At 52.4% G+C, this 14,352-nt stretch overlaps 1 protein-coding gene across 8 annotated transcripts in view; it reads left to right on the top strand.

Annotated features, from left to right (window-relative positions):
- The window catches only part of AMN1 (antagonist of mitotic exit network 1 homolog), an 851,867-nt gene that overhangs the window by 652,528 nt on the left and 184,987 nt on the right, over positions 1 to 14,352 (top strand). For all 8 annotated transcript variants that reach the window (XM_078673783.1, XM_078673782.1, XM_078673780.1 and 5 more), the window contains one exon: positions 9,035 to 9,091. In XM_078673783.1, the coding sequence (XP_078529909.1) occupies positions 9,035 to 9,091 (57 nt within the window). The remainder of the gene's footprint in view (positions 1 to 9,034; positions 9,092 to 14,352) is intronic.

Genomic DNA, 14,352 nt, shown 5'->3' with positions numbered 1-14,352 from the left:
CGCGTACACACACACAGACAGAGCCGCGCGTACACACACACACAGACAGAGCCGCGCGTACACACACACACAGACAGAGCCGCGCGTACACACACACACAGACAGAGCCGCGCGTACACACACACACAGACAGAGCCGCGCGTACACACACACACAGACAGAGCCGCGCGTACACACACACACAGACAGAGCCGCGCGTACACACACACACAGACAGAGCCGCGCGTACACACACACACACAGACAGAGCCGCGCGTACACACACACACACAGACAGAGCCGCGCGTACACACACACACAGACAGAGCCGCGCGTACACACACACAGACAGAGCCGCGCGTACACACACACAGACAGAGCCGCGCGTACACACACACAGACAGAGCCGCGCGTACACACACACAGACAGAGCCGCGCGTACACACACACAGACAGAGCCGCGCGTACACACACACACACACACAGACAGAGCCGCGCGTACACACACACACACAGACAGAGCCGCGCGTACACACACACAGACAGAGCCGCGCGTACACACACACACACAGACAGAGCCGCGCGTACACACACACAGACAGAGCCGCGCGTACACACACACAGACAGAGCCGCGCGTACACACACACAGACAGAGCCGCGCGTACACACACACAGACAGAGCCGCGCGTACACACACACAGACAGAGCCGCGCGTACACACACACAGACAGAGCCGCGCGTACACACACACACACAGACAGAGCCGCGCGTACACACACACAGACAGAGCCGCGCGTACACACACACACAGACAGAGCCGCGCGTACACACACACAGACAGAGCCGCGCGTACACACACACAGACAGAGCCGCGCGTACACACACACAGAGCCGCGCGTACACACACACAGAGCCGCGCGTGTACACACACACACAGACAGAGCCGCGCGTACGCACACACACACACAGACAGAGCCGCGCGTACGCACACACAGACAGAGCCGCGCGTACGCACACACAGACAGAGCCGCGCGTACGCACACACAGACAGAGCCGCGCGTACGCACACACAGACAGAGCCGCGCGTACGCACACACAGACAGAGCCGCGCGTACGCACACACAGACAGAGCCGCGCGTACGCACACACAGACAGAGCCGCGCGTACGCACACACAGACAGAGCCGCGCGTACGCACACACAGACAGAGCCGCGCGTACGCACACACAGACAGAGCCGCGCGTACGCACACACAGACAGAGCCGCGCGTACGCACACACAGACAGAGCCGCGCGTACGCACACACAGACAGAGCCGCGCGTACGCACACACAGACAGAGCCGCGCGTACGCACACACAGACAGAGCCGCGCGTACGCACACACAGACAGAGCCGCGCGTACGCACACACAGACAGAGCCGCGCGTACGCACACACAGACAGAGCCGCGCGTACGCACACACAGACAGAGCCGCGCGTACGCACACACAGACAGAGCCGCGCGTACGCACACACAGACAGAGCCGCGCGTACGCACACACAGACAGAGCCGCGCGTACGCACACACAGACAGAGCCGCGCGTACGCACACACAGACAGAGCCGCGCGTACGCACAGACAGAGCCGCGCGTACGCACACACAGAGCCGCGCGTACGCACACACAGACAGAGCCGCGCGTACGCACACACAGACAGAGCCGCGCGTACGCACACACAGACAGAGCCGCGCGTACGCACACACAGACAGAGCCGCGCGTACGCACACACAGACAGAGCCGCGCGTACGCACACACAGACAGAGCCGCGCGTACGCACACACAGACAGAGCCGCGCGTACGCACACACAGACAGAGCCGCGCGTACGCACACACAGACAGAGCCGCGCGTACGCACACACAGACAGAGCCGCGCGTGCACACACAGACAGAGCCGCGCGTGCACACACAGACAGAGCCGCGCGTGCACACACAGACAGAGCCGCGCGTGCACACACAGACAGAGCCGCGCGTGCACACACAGACAGAGCCGCGCGTGCACACACAGACAGAGCCGCGCGTGCACACACAGACAGAGCCGCGCGTGCACACACAGACAGAGCCGCGCGTGCACACACAGACAGAGCCGCGCGTGCACACACAGACAGAGCCGCGCGTGCACACACAGACAGAGCCGCGCGTGCACACACAGACAGAGCCGCGCGTGCACACACAGACAGAGCCGCGCGTGCACACACAGACAGAGCCGCGCGTGCACACACAGACAGAGCCGCGCGTACACACACACACAACCGCCCACACACACACACACACACACAACCGCCCACACACACACACACACACACAACCGCCCACACACACACACACACACACAACCGCCCACACACACACACACACAACCGCCCACACACACACACACACAACCGCCCACACACACACACACACAACCGCCCACACACACACACACACACAACCGCCCACACACACACACACACACAACCGCCCACACACACACACACACAACCGCACACACACACACACACACAGACAGAGCCATGCACACACACAGACAGACAGACAGAGCCATGCACACACACAGACAGACAGACAGAGCCATGCACACACACACAGACAGACAGAGCCATGCACACACACACACAGACAGACAGAGCCATGCACACACACACACAGACAGACAGAGCCATGCACACACACAGACAGACAGACAGAGCCATGCACACACACAGACAGACAGACAGACAGAGCCATGCACACACACAGACAGACAGACAGAGCCATGCACACACACAGACAGACAGACAGAGCCATGCACACACACAGACAGACAGACAGAGCCATGCACACACACAGACAGACAGACAGAGCCATGCACACACACAGACAGACAGACAGAGCCATGCACACACACAGACAGACAGACAGAGCCATGCACACACACAGACAGACAGACAGAGCCATGCACACACACAGACAGACAGACAGAGCCATGCACACACACAGACAGACAGACAGAGCCATGCACACACACAGACAGACAGACAGAGCCATGCACACACACAGACAGACAGACAGAGCCATGCACACACACAGACAGACAGACAGAGCCATGCACACACACAGACAGACAGACAGAGCCATGCACACACACAGACAGACAGACAGAGCCATGCACACACACAGACTGTGGTAGGATGGCGCGGTGGTGCTGTGGAAGGATGGCGCGGTGGTGCTGTGGAAGGATGGAGCGGTGGTGGTGCTTTTGGAAGCATGGGGGAGTGGTGGTGCTTTTGGAAGCATGGGGGAGTGGTGGTGGTTTTGGAAGCATGGGGGAGTGGTGGTGGTTTTGGAAGCATAGGGGAGTGGTGGTGCTGTGGAAGCATGGGGGAGTGGTGCTGTAAGAGGATGGCGCGGTGGGGCTGTAGAAGGATGGAGAGGTAGTGCTGTAGAAGGATGGCGCGGTGGTGCTGACAGGTTGGAACCAGCTGTGGTAACTGAAAGGCGGCTCTGCTTCTAAAGGGTTGCACACAGACCCAGCTTATTTCTCAGAATCAAGCCAGATAAATCTTTACGATAATTATGGAAGAGAAGAACTCGAAATCTAACCCAAATGAACATAGCAAACGCAAATTCAGTTTAAATGCGTATAGTGTTACAATTCAGATGCACCAGGAATGTAAACATATACATTTAAATGCTTGTTCTACAATGTACATACATGCTGCAATCCCAGAAACACAGCCAGGCCTGCGGGTGGCGTCCTCCGTGCCCCCTGGCAGCAGCTCAGCTGGCCGAGAGCTCCTGCCCCGTCCCGAAATCCCCACCTCTCCTCACCTCCATTCCCCTAGGCAGATCCATGTGGCCCCCGAGCAGCTTTCTGTCGCCTCTCGTTCTCCTTGCTGGCCTGGAGCACGGTCCAGTCCCTGGACCCCTGGAAGAGATCTAACAGGGCCATGAAAAGTGCGTGCAGCCAGCTGTGTCCTTTGTGACTGTTCTCCCATCCCTCACCCTCCCCGAAACCGACGTAGAAGAAGTAAACAGCAAACCGGGGAGGGTGATGATGGGTGGGGACAGAAGGGAGCGGAGCGGCCCGGATGGTAAAGACTGGAAAGCATGTCTGCCGCAAATTTGTTTTTCAGCGCTATACTCAGTAAACTAATACACCTCTGACTTCATGAAGAGATGGGTGTGCAAACGGGCGAGATTTTTTTTTTTCAGGGCTATACTCAGTAAACTAATACACCTCTGACCTCATGAAGAGATGGGTGTGGAAATTTCCACTCACTGACCCCCCACCCTAGTGAGTTCAACACTTGGTTTGGCTGACCCGTCGCTATTCCTCATCGGTCGCTAGAACTCGCTATTAACAAAACAGCCATTTCTAATCCAACATTTAATCGAGGAAGGGACTTTATTTATTTATTTAATGCGATTGTATATAGCGCGAACATTACCCGAAGGTGTCAGAGCGAGAGTGGAGGTGCGCAACTCACCGGGACCGCTGCTGCAACTCCAGGGTGATGTTTCCCACCAGCTGCTCCGGGCTCCAGCAGGCGACGGGTCCCGCCGACTGCTGCCTGCAGAAGGGCATGGTGGCAGCCAGCGGCCTTCTTGCACTTCCTCAGGCAGACGGTGGTGAGCATCAAGTGGCGGAAGAGTAGCAGCTCCTGGTGCCAGCCCTCCAGGGCACCCTCCTCGGGCTCGGGGGTGCACAGCAATAGCAATAGCAACGCCTCCCTCCCCCCCCCCCCCACGAGGCAGCACCAGCAGCGCCTCCCCGCAACACGCGACAACCCGCAAAGGCTCCCTGGCCCACCCTAGCCCCGCACCCGCGGCCCGCCCCCCGCACCTCTTTCAGGCAGCACACAGCAAGCGAGGACCAGGACAGGGAGAGGGGAGCGGAGGAGACCGGGCCACTCACCTCAACTCGAACACAGCGTCGGGCAGCACCGGTCGTGGGGTCCAGGGGGGGGAGGATCCTTTCACAAGTGGTGCAGCAAAGTAGGTGAAACTGATTGTGCGTCCGTGCTGTGCACGCACACTTATTGATATAATTGATTTCCCCAAGACGAGGAGCGCTCTACACCACCACGTTTCTCCGAGGCATAGCAGAAATGCCTCGGAAAAATGCGCAGCCATTTTGCGACTGGAGGGCGTGTTTTTTGTTGAGTGATGGATGACGTCACAGGTAGAAAGAACGCAAAAAACCCGCCCCCGAATCGCAAAAAGACAGGGCTTGATCAGAGTGACGCCCCTCTCCTCCAATGGCTGGCCAGCATTTACGAGGCCAGCCAATGGAGAAGAGGGGCGGGTTCAAGCCCCGTACTAAGAGTCATTAAATCTCTGACCGAGACTGCGCAAGCGCAGCCTACGGTCCTCGACCTAAAAACTAGGGGGGCGTGTGACAACATGCCAAATGCTCCAGCACAATAAATCATACGATCCAAGCTAGCCATCTACTTCACCGCCAGCCTCCCATCGACTGAACGCCGAACAACAATCCAGCACTGAGCACCCTGCCGTGCCAACGCCTTAAACATATTTATAGATAACAGTTCATGCAGTGTTAAGTTTAACCTTCAGTATTTCCACTAAACACCCAGACACCACCCAAACAGCCAGCACCCCTGCACTCCAGCCTGATAACGGGCCATGATATTGACATCATGTGTGTTTAGACCCTGTGCTTCTTAGCGACGCACATTCCTCTACTGTGACATGCATCCCCCGGCATCTTTCTAGAAGAGGAATGAATCAGAAAGCATCAGCCACACCGCACTCCCATCCACATAAGGACCATGCCAACACACGCAAGACAACGCAGCGCCAGAAAGACCCCGGGATGCTGAGCTCTACCTGTCCATCAGGCTGGACTTGCGCCTGTGTTAGAACTGTCATTTCACAACTGACAGCTGGTGAGAAGATCAGCAGATACGGTGTCCTCGCAGGGACACATAAGGGCAAGAACCACTACGGGGTCCGCAGTGGGCCACATGTATGAACTTAACAGCCTGCTGCCAGCTTCAACACGCACAGACCTCGCGACCAGAGAGAAGCTGCGAGGAGTGAAACGATAAACACCCACCTCCCTGCACTGTCACACTAATCACCCGGTCCTAAGCATGCCTACCACAAGCACTGACCTGCTGAATGGGGCCCTATAAACATGGTGCTTTGGGGATAGTTTGGAAAAGTCTCTGTAAACAAAACCACACGCCACCAGAAATGCCCATAGCCCTTCCTGCTGGGTGGTGATTCCAAAGTAAACCTGAGCCCTCCCGCCGGAATTAATCTGTGCAAGCTTCGCTTTCTGATTCAGAATGCGATCCCTCGGCTTCCCTGTGCGGGAGAAGTCGTCTCATCTAACCCACGCAGTGCAATTTCAGCCCTCGCTCCGGGTTACTGGAGCCGTCCCTTGGGAGAGCAGCGCGGGCTGCAGGAGAGGACGGGAGCAGCGATGCGCGGCTCTAGGCGCAGGTGAAACCAGACACAGGCATTCAGCACTGACCCTGCTGTGCGCACAGATGCGTGAAGCGCAGATTGCTGTTCACGTTCAATTACAAACAGAGGCAACGCCTACAAGCTGATGAAGTACCTTCACTGCGAAGCTGCGCGGGTCTCTCTCACTTCATCTTCCGTTGACAGGGAAACCGAAAAAGCACTTCATTTTCCAGGGGAAACAAGACGTCAGTGTTTAGTTGCTTCGGCCGTGAAATGGATCCAAAAAAAAAAAAAAAAAAGCTTGTGAGTGGTGCCGCGCGCGCGTCACTGCAATCATATGTCTTCAATTATGGCGGCCGAGTCTGGCCGCCATAATTGAAGACATATGGGCTTTGGTGCACGTAACAGACACCAATAGGCCATAGGCGGAGCTACGCGACCGACTATGGCTATTGCGTGTTCTGTTATAAAACAGCACGCATGCAAAGCCCAATACAAATGGACCTTGAAATGCACACGCACGAGCTGTGTGGAATTTCAAGGTCCATTTTTGAAACCACACTGAAAGGGCTTTTCGCTCTTTTTGCTTGCGAGCCCTAAAAAGTTCCCAAGCTGTGTGTTCAAAGTCACAGAAGGAGAAAGCCCCATGAAGCTGACATTAACACACAGGTTGGCGCCCATCTATGGATCTGCTACATCCCTTCCAGGATGGTGTGGAGTTATTACAGACCCATATGGCGCCACCTACTAGCATGCAAGAGCATTTCTGGAAATAATCTCCAGATCAACTGCTGCCTGTTGATTTTCTAAAGGTGAGGCATCTGCAGGTAGATAGTGTCCGCCAGCTAGCATGTTACCTAGGTAAGTAACTTGAATGCAGTTTCAGCCTCCACAAGTATAATACCTCCTCTCAATATCTACATCTCAAGGTTTAAAAAGTAGTCACTGAAAGTATTCTTGAACTAAAGAGGACTCGTATGTTTAGGGACGTTTTACACATGTGACGTATTTTGCATTTTTCTAGTTTAGTCTGGCTAGATCTTGTGTCCTAAAATCCCATTTGATTCTGAAAACATACAATAGAATCAGTTATCAGTACCCTAAACAAACCCAATGAGGTGACCACTGAGGGGGACCGAAAACGTCACCCTGGGGGCAGATCCGGATGGCACCAGATTTCACCTTAACAGAAGGATGCAGCAAAACTCTGAGGTCCAGGCATCACTAAATGGTGCTAGCCAATGGTTGATCCTGAACAAACAGAATGCCTTTGCCTTCGAAACAGCTGGCAAGCTACTTCAGACAGACAGTAAATCTTGTTGTCCCAGGTATGTGCCCCACATCCGAATTTCAAAAGGTAGGCATATTATTTATTGATATGGTAGAACTAACATAGCGCCTAGAGATAGCACATTAAGGGTTATGATTTGAGATAATGATGTTACAGTTTTTCCCTGTTCTGTTTACTGTTCCTAAAACACTTAGCTGCTTCTATTTTTTATCCTCTGTGATGTTACCGTACAATAATACTGTGTGCACTAGATTCAGGAATTCTAAAATAACTCTTTTAAAATAAATATGTCAAAATGCATATTCCGTGTCTAGTGATCCATGAATGTATAACTCATTAATGAAAGATCGTTTGGATTACCACTGAGTCCCTGAAACCTTCCTGGGACTGGTACTAACTCAGAAAGTACAGACACCAGACCTGCAGTGGGTTGTGTAGGCTGCTGTAATCTGGACTTCCTTACTCCGCGATGGTGCAATGGACTAAGTCCCTGCACCCATGGGTTAGGAATCCAAACCCTTTAGACCTGGTCCCTAGACCCAGATATGCTACAGCTGGACCTTGCACATCCTTTTAGTGTTTACCATACAAGGTGCTTCGTTCCCTTCTCGAGCTGGGGAGAATTTACCATAAGTTCAGAATAAGGAAGGATGTTGGACTGATCATTAAAACCTTGTCAAATACCTTAATGTGCCGCACAAATGCTACACTTATTCACAGCTTCACCCTACCTTATCCCTTGACATTGAATTGGATCTTTAAGATGAGGCACATAACGCTTTTCAGATTCCTACCTCTTGTCTTTGTCATCCAGGACCAACCTCTTCCCATTTATAAGAAGTGGGAAGAGTATGTACACATTGCACTCCGTTACACCCTCGTTGAACTTCTGTATTGCACAAGTTCATGGTCCCAGGTCTGTCTTTTCCATCCTGATTAGTTGTGACTGATTGTCACAATGAGTTCATAAGATATGATCTTGATTTAATCTATCCGTAAATTCAAGTTGCTCCTCAAGTGTCCCTGCCTCTTCTGCAAATAAGCACCAGGTCTATCATAGTGAATCATGTCAATGGGCATAATCCCATGTGGAAATTAAATCCAACCTGAGGCATTTGTTATGTATGGTGCACTGAATGACCGGTCATTCAAAACTCTAAATTTGCCAATGGTATTTGTTTGTTGGTAGAAATGTATTATGCATCTCTATTTTAACTTTATGTGCCACCCACATTTGACTCTGTGTAAGGTCTTTCTGCGTGCAATAAATATAATTTCTACAGCAAGTAAAAAGTGTTTTCTTTTTCTAGGTAACCGATGATGGTGTGATCGCATTGGTTAGTGGAGGATGTTCTCAGAAAATAAAGGTAAAGAAAATATCTTTTTGCTTTGCATTGCATCAAAAACTACAAATCTGTTCAATGTAATATAAAATAATTGGTTCCAACATTAAAATATTACATAGATCAGTGACATTGATTCATTACTTTACTTCGGTTTATACAACAGATATATTATCAACATTTTAAACCTTGTAACACAAGATCCTAATTTGGGTTCATTCTTTCTGCTCCCTGATTAAAGAAAGCTTTACTTTACTTATCCTGACAAATAGAATAGAAAACATGTGAGAAAATCCCGGTCTCTGGTACTGTAGGAAAGTAGGGTGTGCTTTCATGGTTACCCCCACTTTTTGCCTGTTGCCATGCTGTTTCTGACTAGTATGACTCGGAGCCTGCTAACCAGGACGCCAGTCTCTGTGCTCTCTCCTTTAAATTGGTATAGTAAGTACTTAGGTACACCCCAGATTGGCTACTGGTGTACTCCTATAAGTCCCTAGTATAAGGTACCAAGGGCATAGGTACACCAGGGGTCTCCCATGGGCTGAAGCATGTATCATGCCACCCATGAGAGACCACTCAAACTGTGACTACAGGCCTGCCATTGCAGCCTGTGTAAGCGGTTGCTAGCACCTCTTACGGCACATATACGTTTTCTTATATCTAAGGTCATTGCACTTAAAACATATGTCACCCCTTAGGCAGGCCTTTTAGTCCTGAAGGCAAGGTGCTCGGTTCTAAGTGTGAGGGTGCTGCTGCATGAGCTGAACACACCTACAACCTTCAGAGTCCATTCTCCTGGGTTCTGAGTGCATCAGCCATTATATCGTATATGGTGGCCATGCTTCATTACGCGATGACCATCTCTAAACTAGCTGTAACAAACCCTGTCATGTTTTGTATCAAACATGTTGGATTCATAACCCCACACCATAAATGGTGTCGGGGTATAATACCATGGAGGTATGATTCCATGCACTGTAAAGCTCCTCCGGGAGGCCCTCAGTGCTCTCGCCCGGTACCAGTCTTGCAGAACCGGACAGCAAGCTAGGGCTGCTGCCGACCAGAGACATGTTTCTGCCCTTCTGCTGCTGAGCCAGGCTCAAGCAGCGGAAGGCAGAACAATAGATATCCTGTCACAGGGAGTTGTAACCACCTCCCAGACAGATTTTAGTGTATTGGGGCAGGGTGGGGGTGCTTGCCAGTGCCACTGAGACTGCTTGAAGGGCACATTTGGTGCCCTCCTTGCATACTCCAGTTCAGGGAGCAGTTGGCTCCCACTCTGGCACCAAACTGGACAAAGGACATGGGAGTATCCTCCCCACTGTCCAGCCCCTTCTCTGCGAGGAACCCGTGAATCGCCCCAACCCTTTCCTTAGGGTACTTAAGGGGTAACCTGTGGGTGGGTCCCTTGATTCGTCATGGGAAAAGATTCAGATCAAGACAGCACTTCATCTTCGACCAAGACTGCAACTAGGAAGACTCCTACTGCTCGTCTGCTGTAACGTCCATGTCTGTGCTCCATACAGCAGTGGTTCCCAAACTTACCCCAGTATTGGAACTTTCATAGATTCCCATGCTTTTGTATCATTCCCCGTCGTCGGAATGGGAGTCTCGGGAACAAAAATACCATAGCTGTAGGTACAAAAGATAAAGGAAAAAGGCCTAGGCCTCATTCCCTTTTGTAGCATAAAAGAGACCAAACTTAGGCATCAGCCAATCAGAAGTGCCTCACCCCTTAGATCCTTTCTGAAGGAACCTCAGAGCCTTAGATTTTCTACCGCACGTTGTGCTTAGGGAGTCTCCTTTGAGCTCTTCTCAACTTCTACTCTTCAAAGGAATTTCTTCAGGATTTTTTCTTTAGAATCCTTCAGATTCACTTCAGGATTGTTAGCTGCCTTCCAGGATGTCTGAAATGGAGAGGCCCTTTTCAAGCCATGTTCCACCTGTGGCAAGAAAAGGCTTTTTGTGGAGGATAAGCACAAAGACTGCATCTATTGCCTCTATCCTGACCACCAGGCTGCGGACTGCAAGATCTGTCGCACCTTTTCGACCAAGACCCTCCGGGACCGTGAGGGTAGACTTTTGGCATGGCTCCAGAAGCTGAAATCCAGGAAGGAGACTGTCTCTAGTGACAGTGAGGATGCAGCGTTGATGTCTTCCTCAAGAAGGTCAGTGAAGAGGGGTAGGGGTTCCCCTTCTCCTTCTGTGGAAAGATCTTCTAAGGCCTCTAAAAAGACCCCCAGTGAGTCTGAGAGCCTGGGTCCCAGCAAATCTCCTCACCGAGGTGAAAAGGAGAGGGTAGGACCTGCTATGCCTTCAAAAGGTGAGAAGACTGCCTCAGCCTTCAAGAAACCTTCTTCCCAGTCTTCTGAGAGGAGTTCTAAGTCCTAGACGACGAAGACGTCGACGGCGGAGGTTCCGTCGACGAAATGATCGAAATCTAAATTGCTGTCGTCGACGACCCCGTCGACAGGGGTTTCGTCGTCGAAGGTACCGTCGACGGCAGGTTCATCAGCATCGACGAAAGATTTGCCGATGGGACGACGACGGCGCCGCCGACGAAGGTGCCGACGACGAAGGTGCCGACGACGAAAGTAACAGTGTCGCCGACGACGATGGTGACGACGGCGACGTCGAGGACGACGGTCTCGTTGACGAGGGCATCGTCGACGACGACTTTGACAATGACGACAGCTGGAGCGTCGACAGTTTCATCTTCGACGACCCCGATCTCGTCGACGCGTGTACAACCGTCGACGACGGAACCGTCGTCGATTTTGTCCCCTGAAAAGAGAATTGCTATTTCCGTGACAAGAATCACGCCGGAGATGACTTCTCCGAGGAGTGTGTCCCCCCACTACCAACCATGCTTTTTCAAGAAGGGGAGTCAGAGGAGGATGACCAAGACTTGTACAGCTATGCCAATAGTCCCTCCCAACTTCTAGTCAAATGCCAGGAGACGGACTCTGAGGGCGCATACGACCACGAGGAAGTTGGTCATCATCAGACGGCCCAGACGCAACACCATTCTGGGCAGGATATGGTTACAGTGCCATCTTCTTTTCTTCAAGATCTGCATAAGATGCTGCAGGACTACAAATCTAAGGCGAATAGGCCAATTCTGGTCCCGACGGCGCCTGCTGCGCCTACAGGGATTTTGGCCTCATCAGTGACGCCAAATTTACCGGCTCAAGTTTCTCCTCAGCCTCAAACATCCTTCCAACAGGATTCCTCCGGGCTGGCAAAGGCCCATGATGATTCCTCGGATGAGGATCAGCAGTCGGATCATGACTCTGTGCCTAATACTGAATATGATGAATATATCATTCCCGATCCCTCATCACCAGTTCCGGATCCGGCTGATTCCCCGCCAGAGGACTTTGGGGGCTTCCATCAGTTGATGGAAAGAGCAGCTGGCAGATTCAAATTGGCCATGCCCAAGGTTACTACGGATTGTTTCCTTTATGATTTCAAGGAACCCTTTAGGAAATCAACTAGGTCCATTCCTATTGTAGATCATCTGTGTAAGAAGGGCCTAAAGGCTATGAAGAACCCAGCGACGGTGGTCCCTGTGCTACCGCGTCTGGATAAGAAATACAAGGCACCCGACGATGGTCCGGCGGCCTTAACGGGTCATCCAAGACCAGAATCCGTTATCTCGCAGGCAGCGCAGCGGAAATCCGTAACCCTTCTGCTCCCTTAACAACTCCTCCGGACAAGGAAGGGCGGAGATTGGAAAATGCGGGGAAAAGATTCTCATCGATGGCGAGTTTGCTAGTGCGAGCTGCGAATGCCCTGGCGATCTTGGGTAGATATGACCGCCAGCTTTGGTGTGCTGTCGCCCCGTACCTTGACCAGCTGCCTCCGGAGTCAACATCAGAGGCAAAAAAGATCTTGCAAGAGGGAGAAGCGACGTCAATGGAGATCACTGACTGTGCAGTGGACATTGCAACAACAGCGTTTCGTTCCTTGGCTGGGGCGGCAGTCCTCCCTCGCCAAGGATGGCTCAAGGCTACTTGGTTTCGGCCTGAGATCCAAAACAAGGTCCTGGATCTTCCCTTTGATGGTGAGGCATTATTGGGGAAACTCATTGACGACACTCTTCAAGAAATAAAAAAGGACACAGAGACTGCCAGGTCCTTGGGGACCCTTCAATACCGCAAGTCTCCTTTTAAGGGATCCAGAGGCAGAGGTAGTAACTACAGGGGATCCTGTCACAGCAGCGCTGTTCCTCCACGGGCTCAGTTCCCCAGCAATACCGTCAGCCTTATCAACAGCGGCAGGGCCAGTCTACAAACTACTCCAGGCCTTACAATAAGGGGAAACAGGCTGGACGAGGACGAGATTCGTCCAAGCACCAATAGCGGCCTCCTGGCTCTTCCTACTGGACCCTCCTTCAAGAGATCATCAATTGGAGGCAGGGTCACCAAATACCTTCAAAACTGGTCCAGGATAACATCGGACCGTTGGGTGCTCAACATCATTCGGAAAGGGCATACCTTGGAATTCACGCAAGTCCCTCCACCCAAGCCCCCGGCAGCCATTCCATCGAAACACCAGCGTCTCTTGCGACTCGAGGTCCAACATATGCTCCGGAAGGGAGCAATAGAGCCGGTCCCCTCAAACCAAAGGGGACAAGGATTCTATTCCAGGTTCTTCTTAGTGAGGAAGACGCTAGAGAAATGGCGCCCCATTTTAGACCTCAGGGAGCTAAACACCTATCTCATCTCCCTGTCCTTCCGGATGGTCTCTCTCCAGGACATCTTGAAGCTAATCAGTCCGGGGGACTTCATGACCACGCTCGACCTCGAGGATGCGTACTTCCACGTTCCGATTCACCCAGCACACAGAAGGTTTCTGCGATTCACAGTAGCCAAGAGCCATTTTCAGTTCAGGGTTTTACCCTTTGGACTCCGCTCAGCCCCGAGGATTTTTACAAAGGTGCTGGCGCCATTTGCAGCTTTCCTGCGAAGGAACCATTTCCAAGTCTTCCCCTACCTGGACGACTGGTTGCTGAAAGCTCCGTCCAGGGAGGCAGCGCTGGACGCTGTTCAGGCTTGTACAAATTTGTTTCAGAATCTGGGACTCACTCTAAACAACGAAAAGACCTCCCTGGTCCCGTCCAGAAAGGCTCGCTTCCTGTGAGCCATCTTGGATTCAAAACTCTCAAGAGCCTTCCCTACTCCGGAAAGGAGGGAGAAATTACAGACCTTGGCTCGGGACTTACAAGCAAGAAGGTGTCTTTCAGTACGCCGCTACAAGTCTCTACTGGGAGTGATTTCATT

Source organism: Lissotriton helveticus, chromosome 1_1 (genome assembly GCF_964261635.1).
Source record: "Lissotriton helveticus chromosome 1_1, aLisHel1.1, whole genome shotgun sequence".
NCBI lineage: Eukaryota > Metazoa > Chordata > Amphibia > Caudata > Salamandridae > Lissotriton > Lissotriton helveticus.
This window is presented reverse-complemented; position numbering and strand designations above follow the sequence as displayed.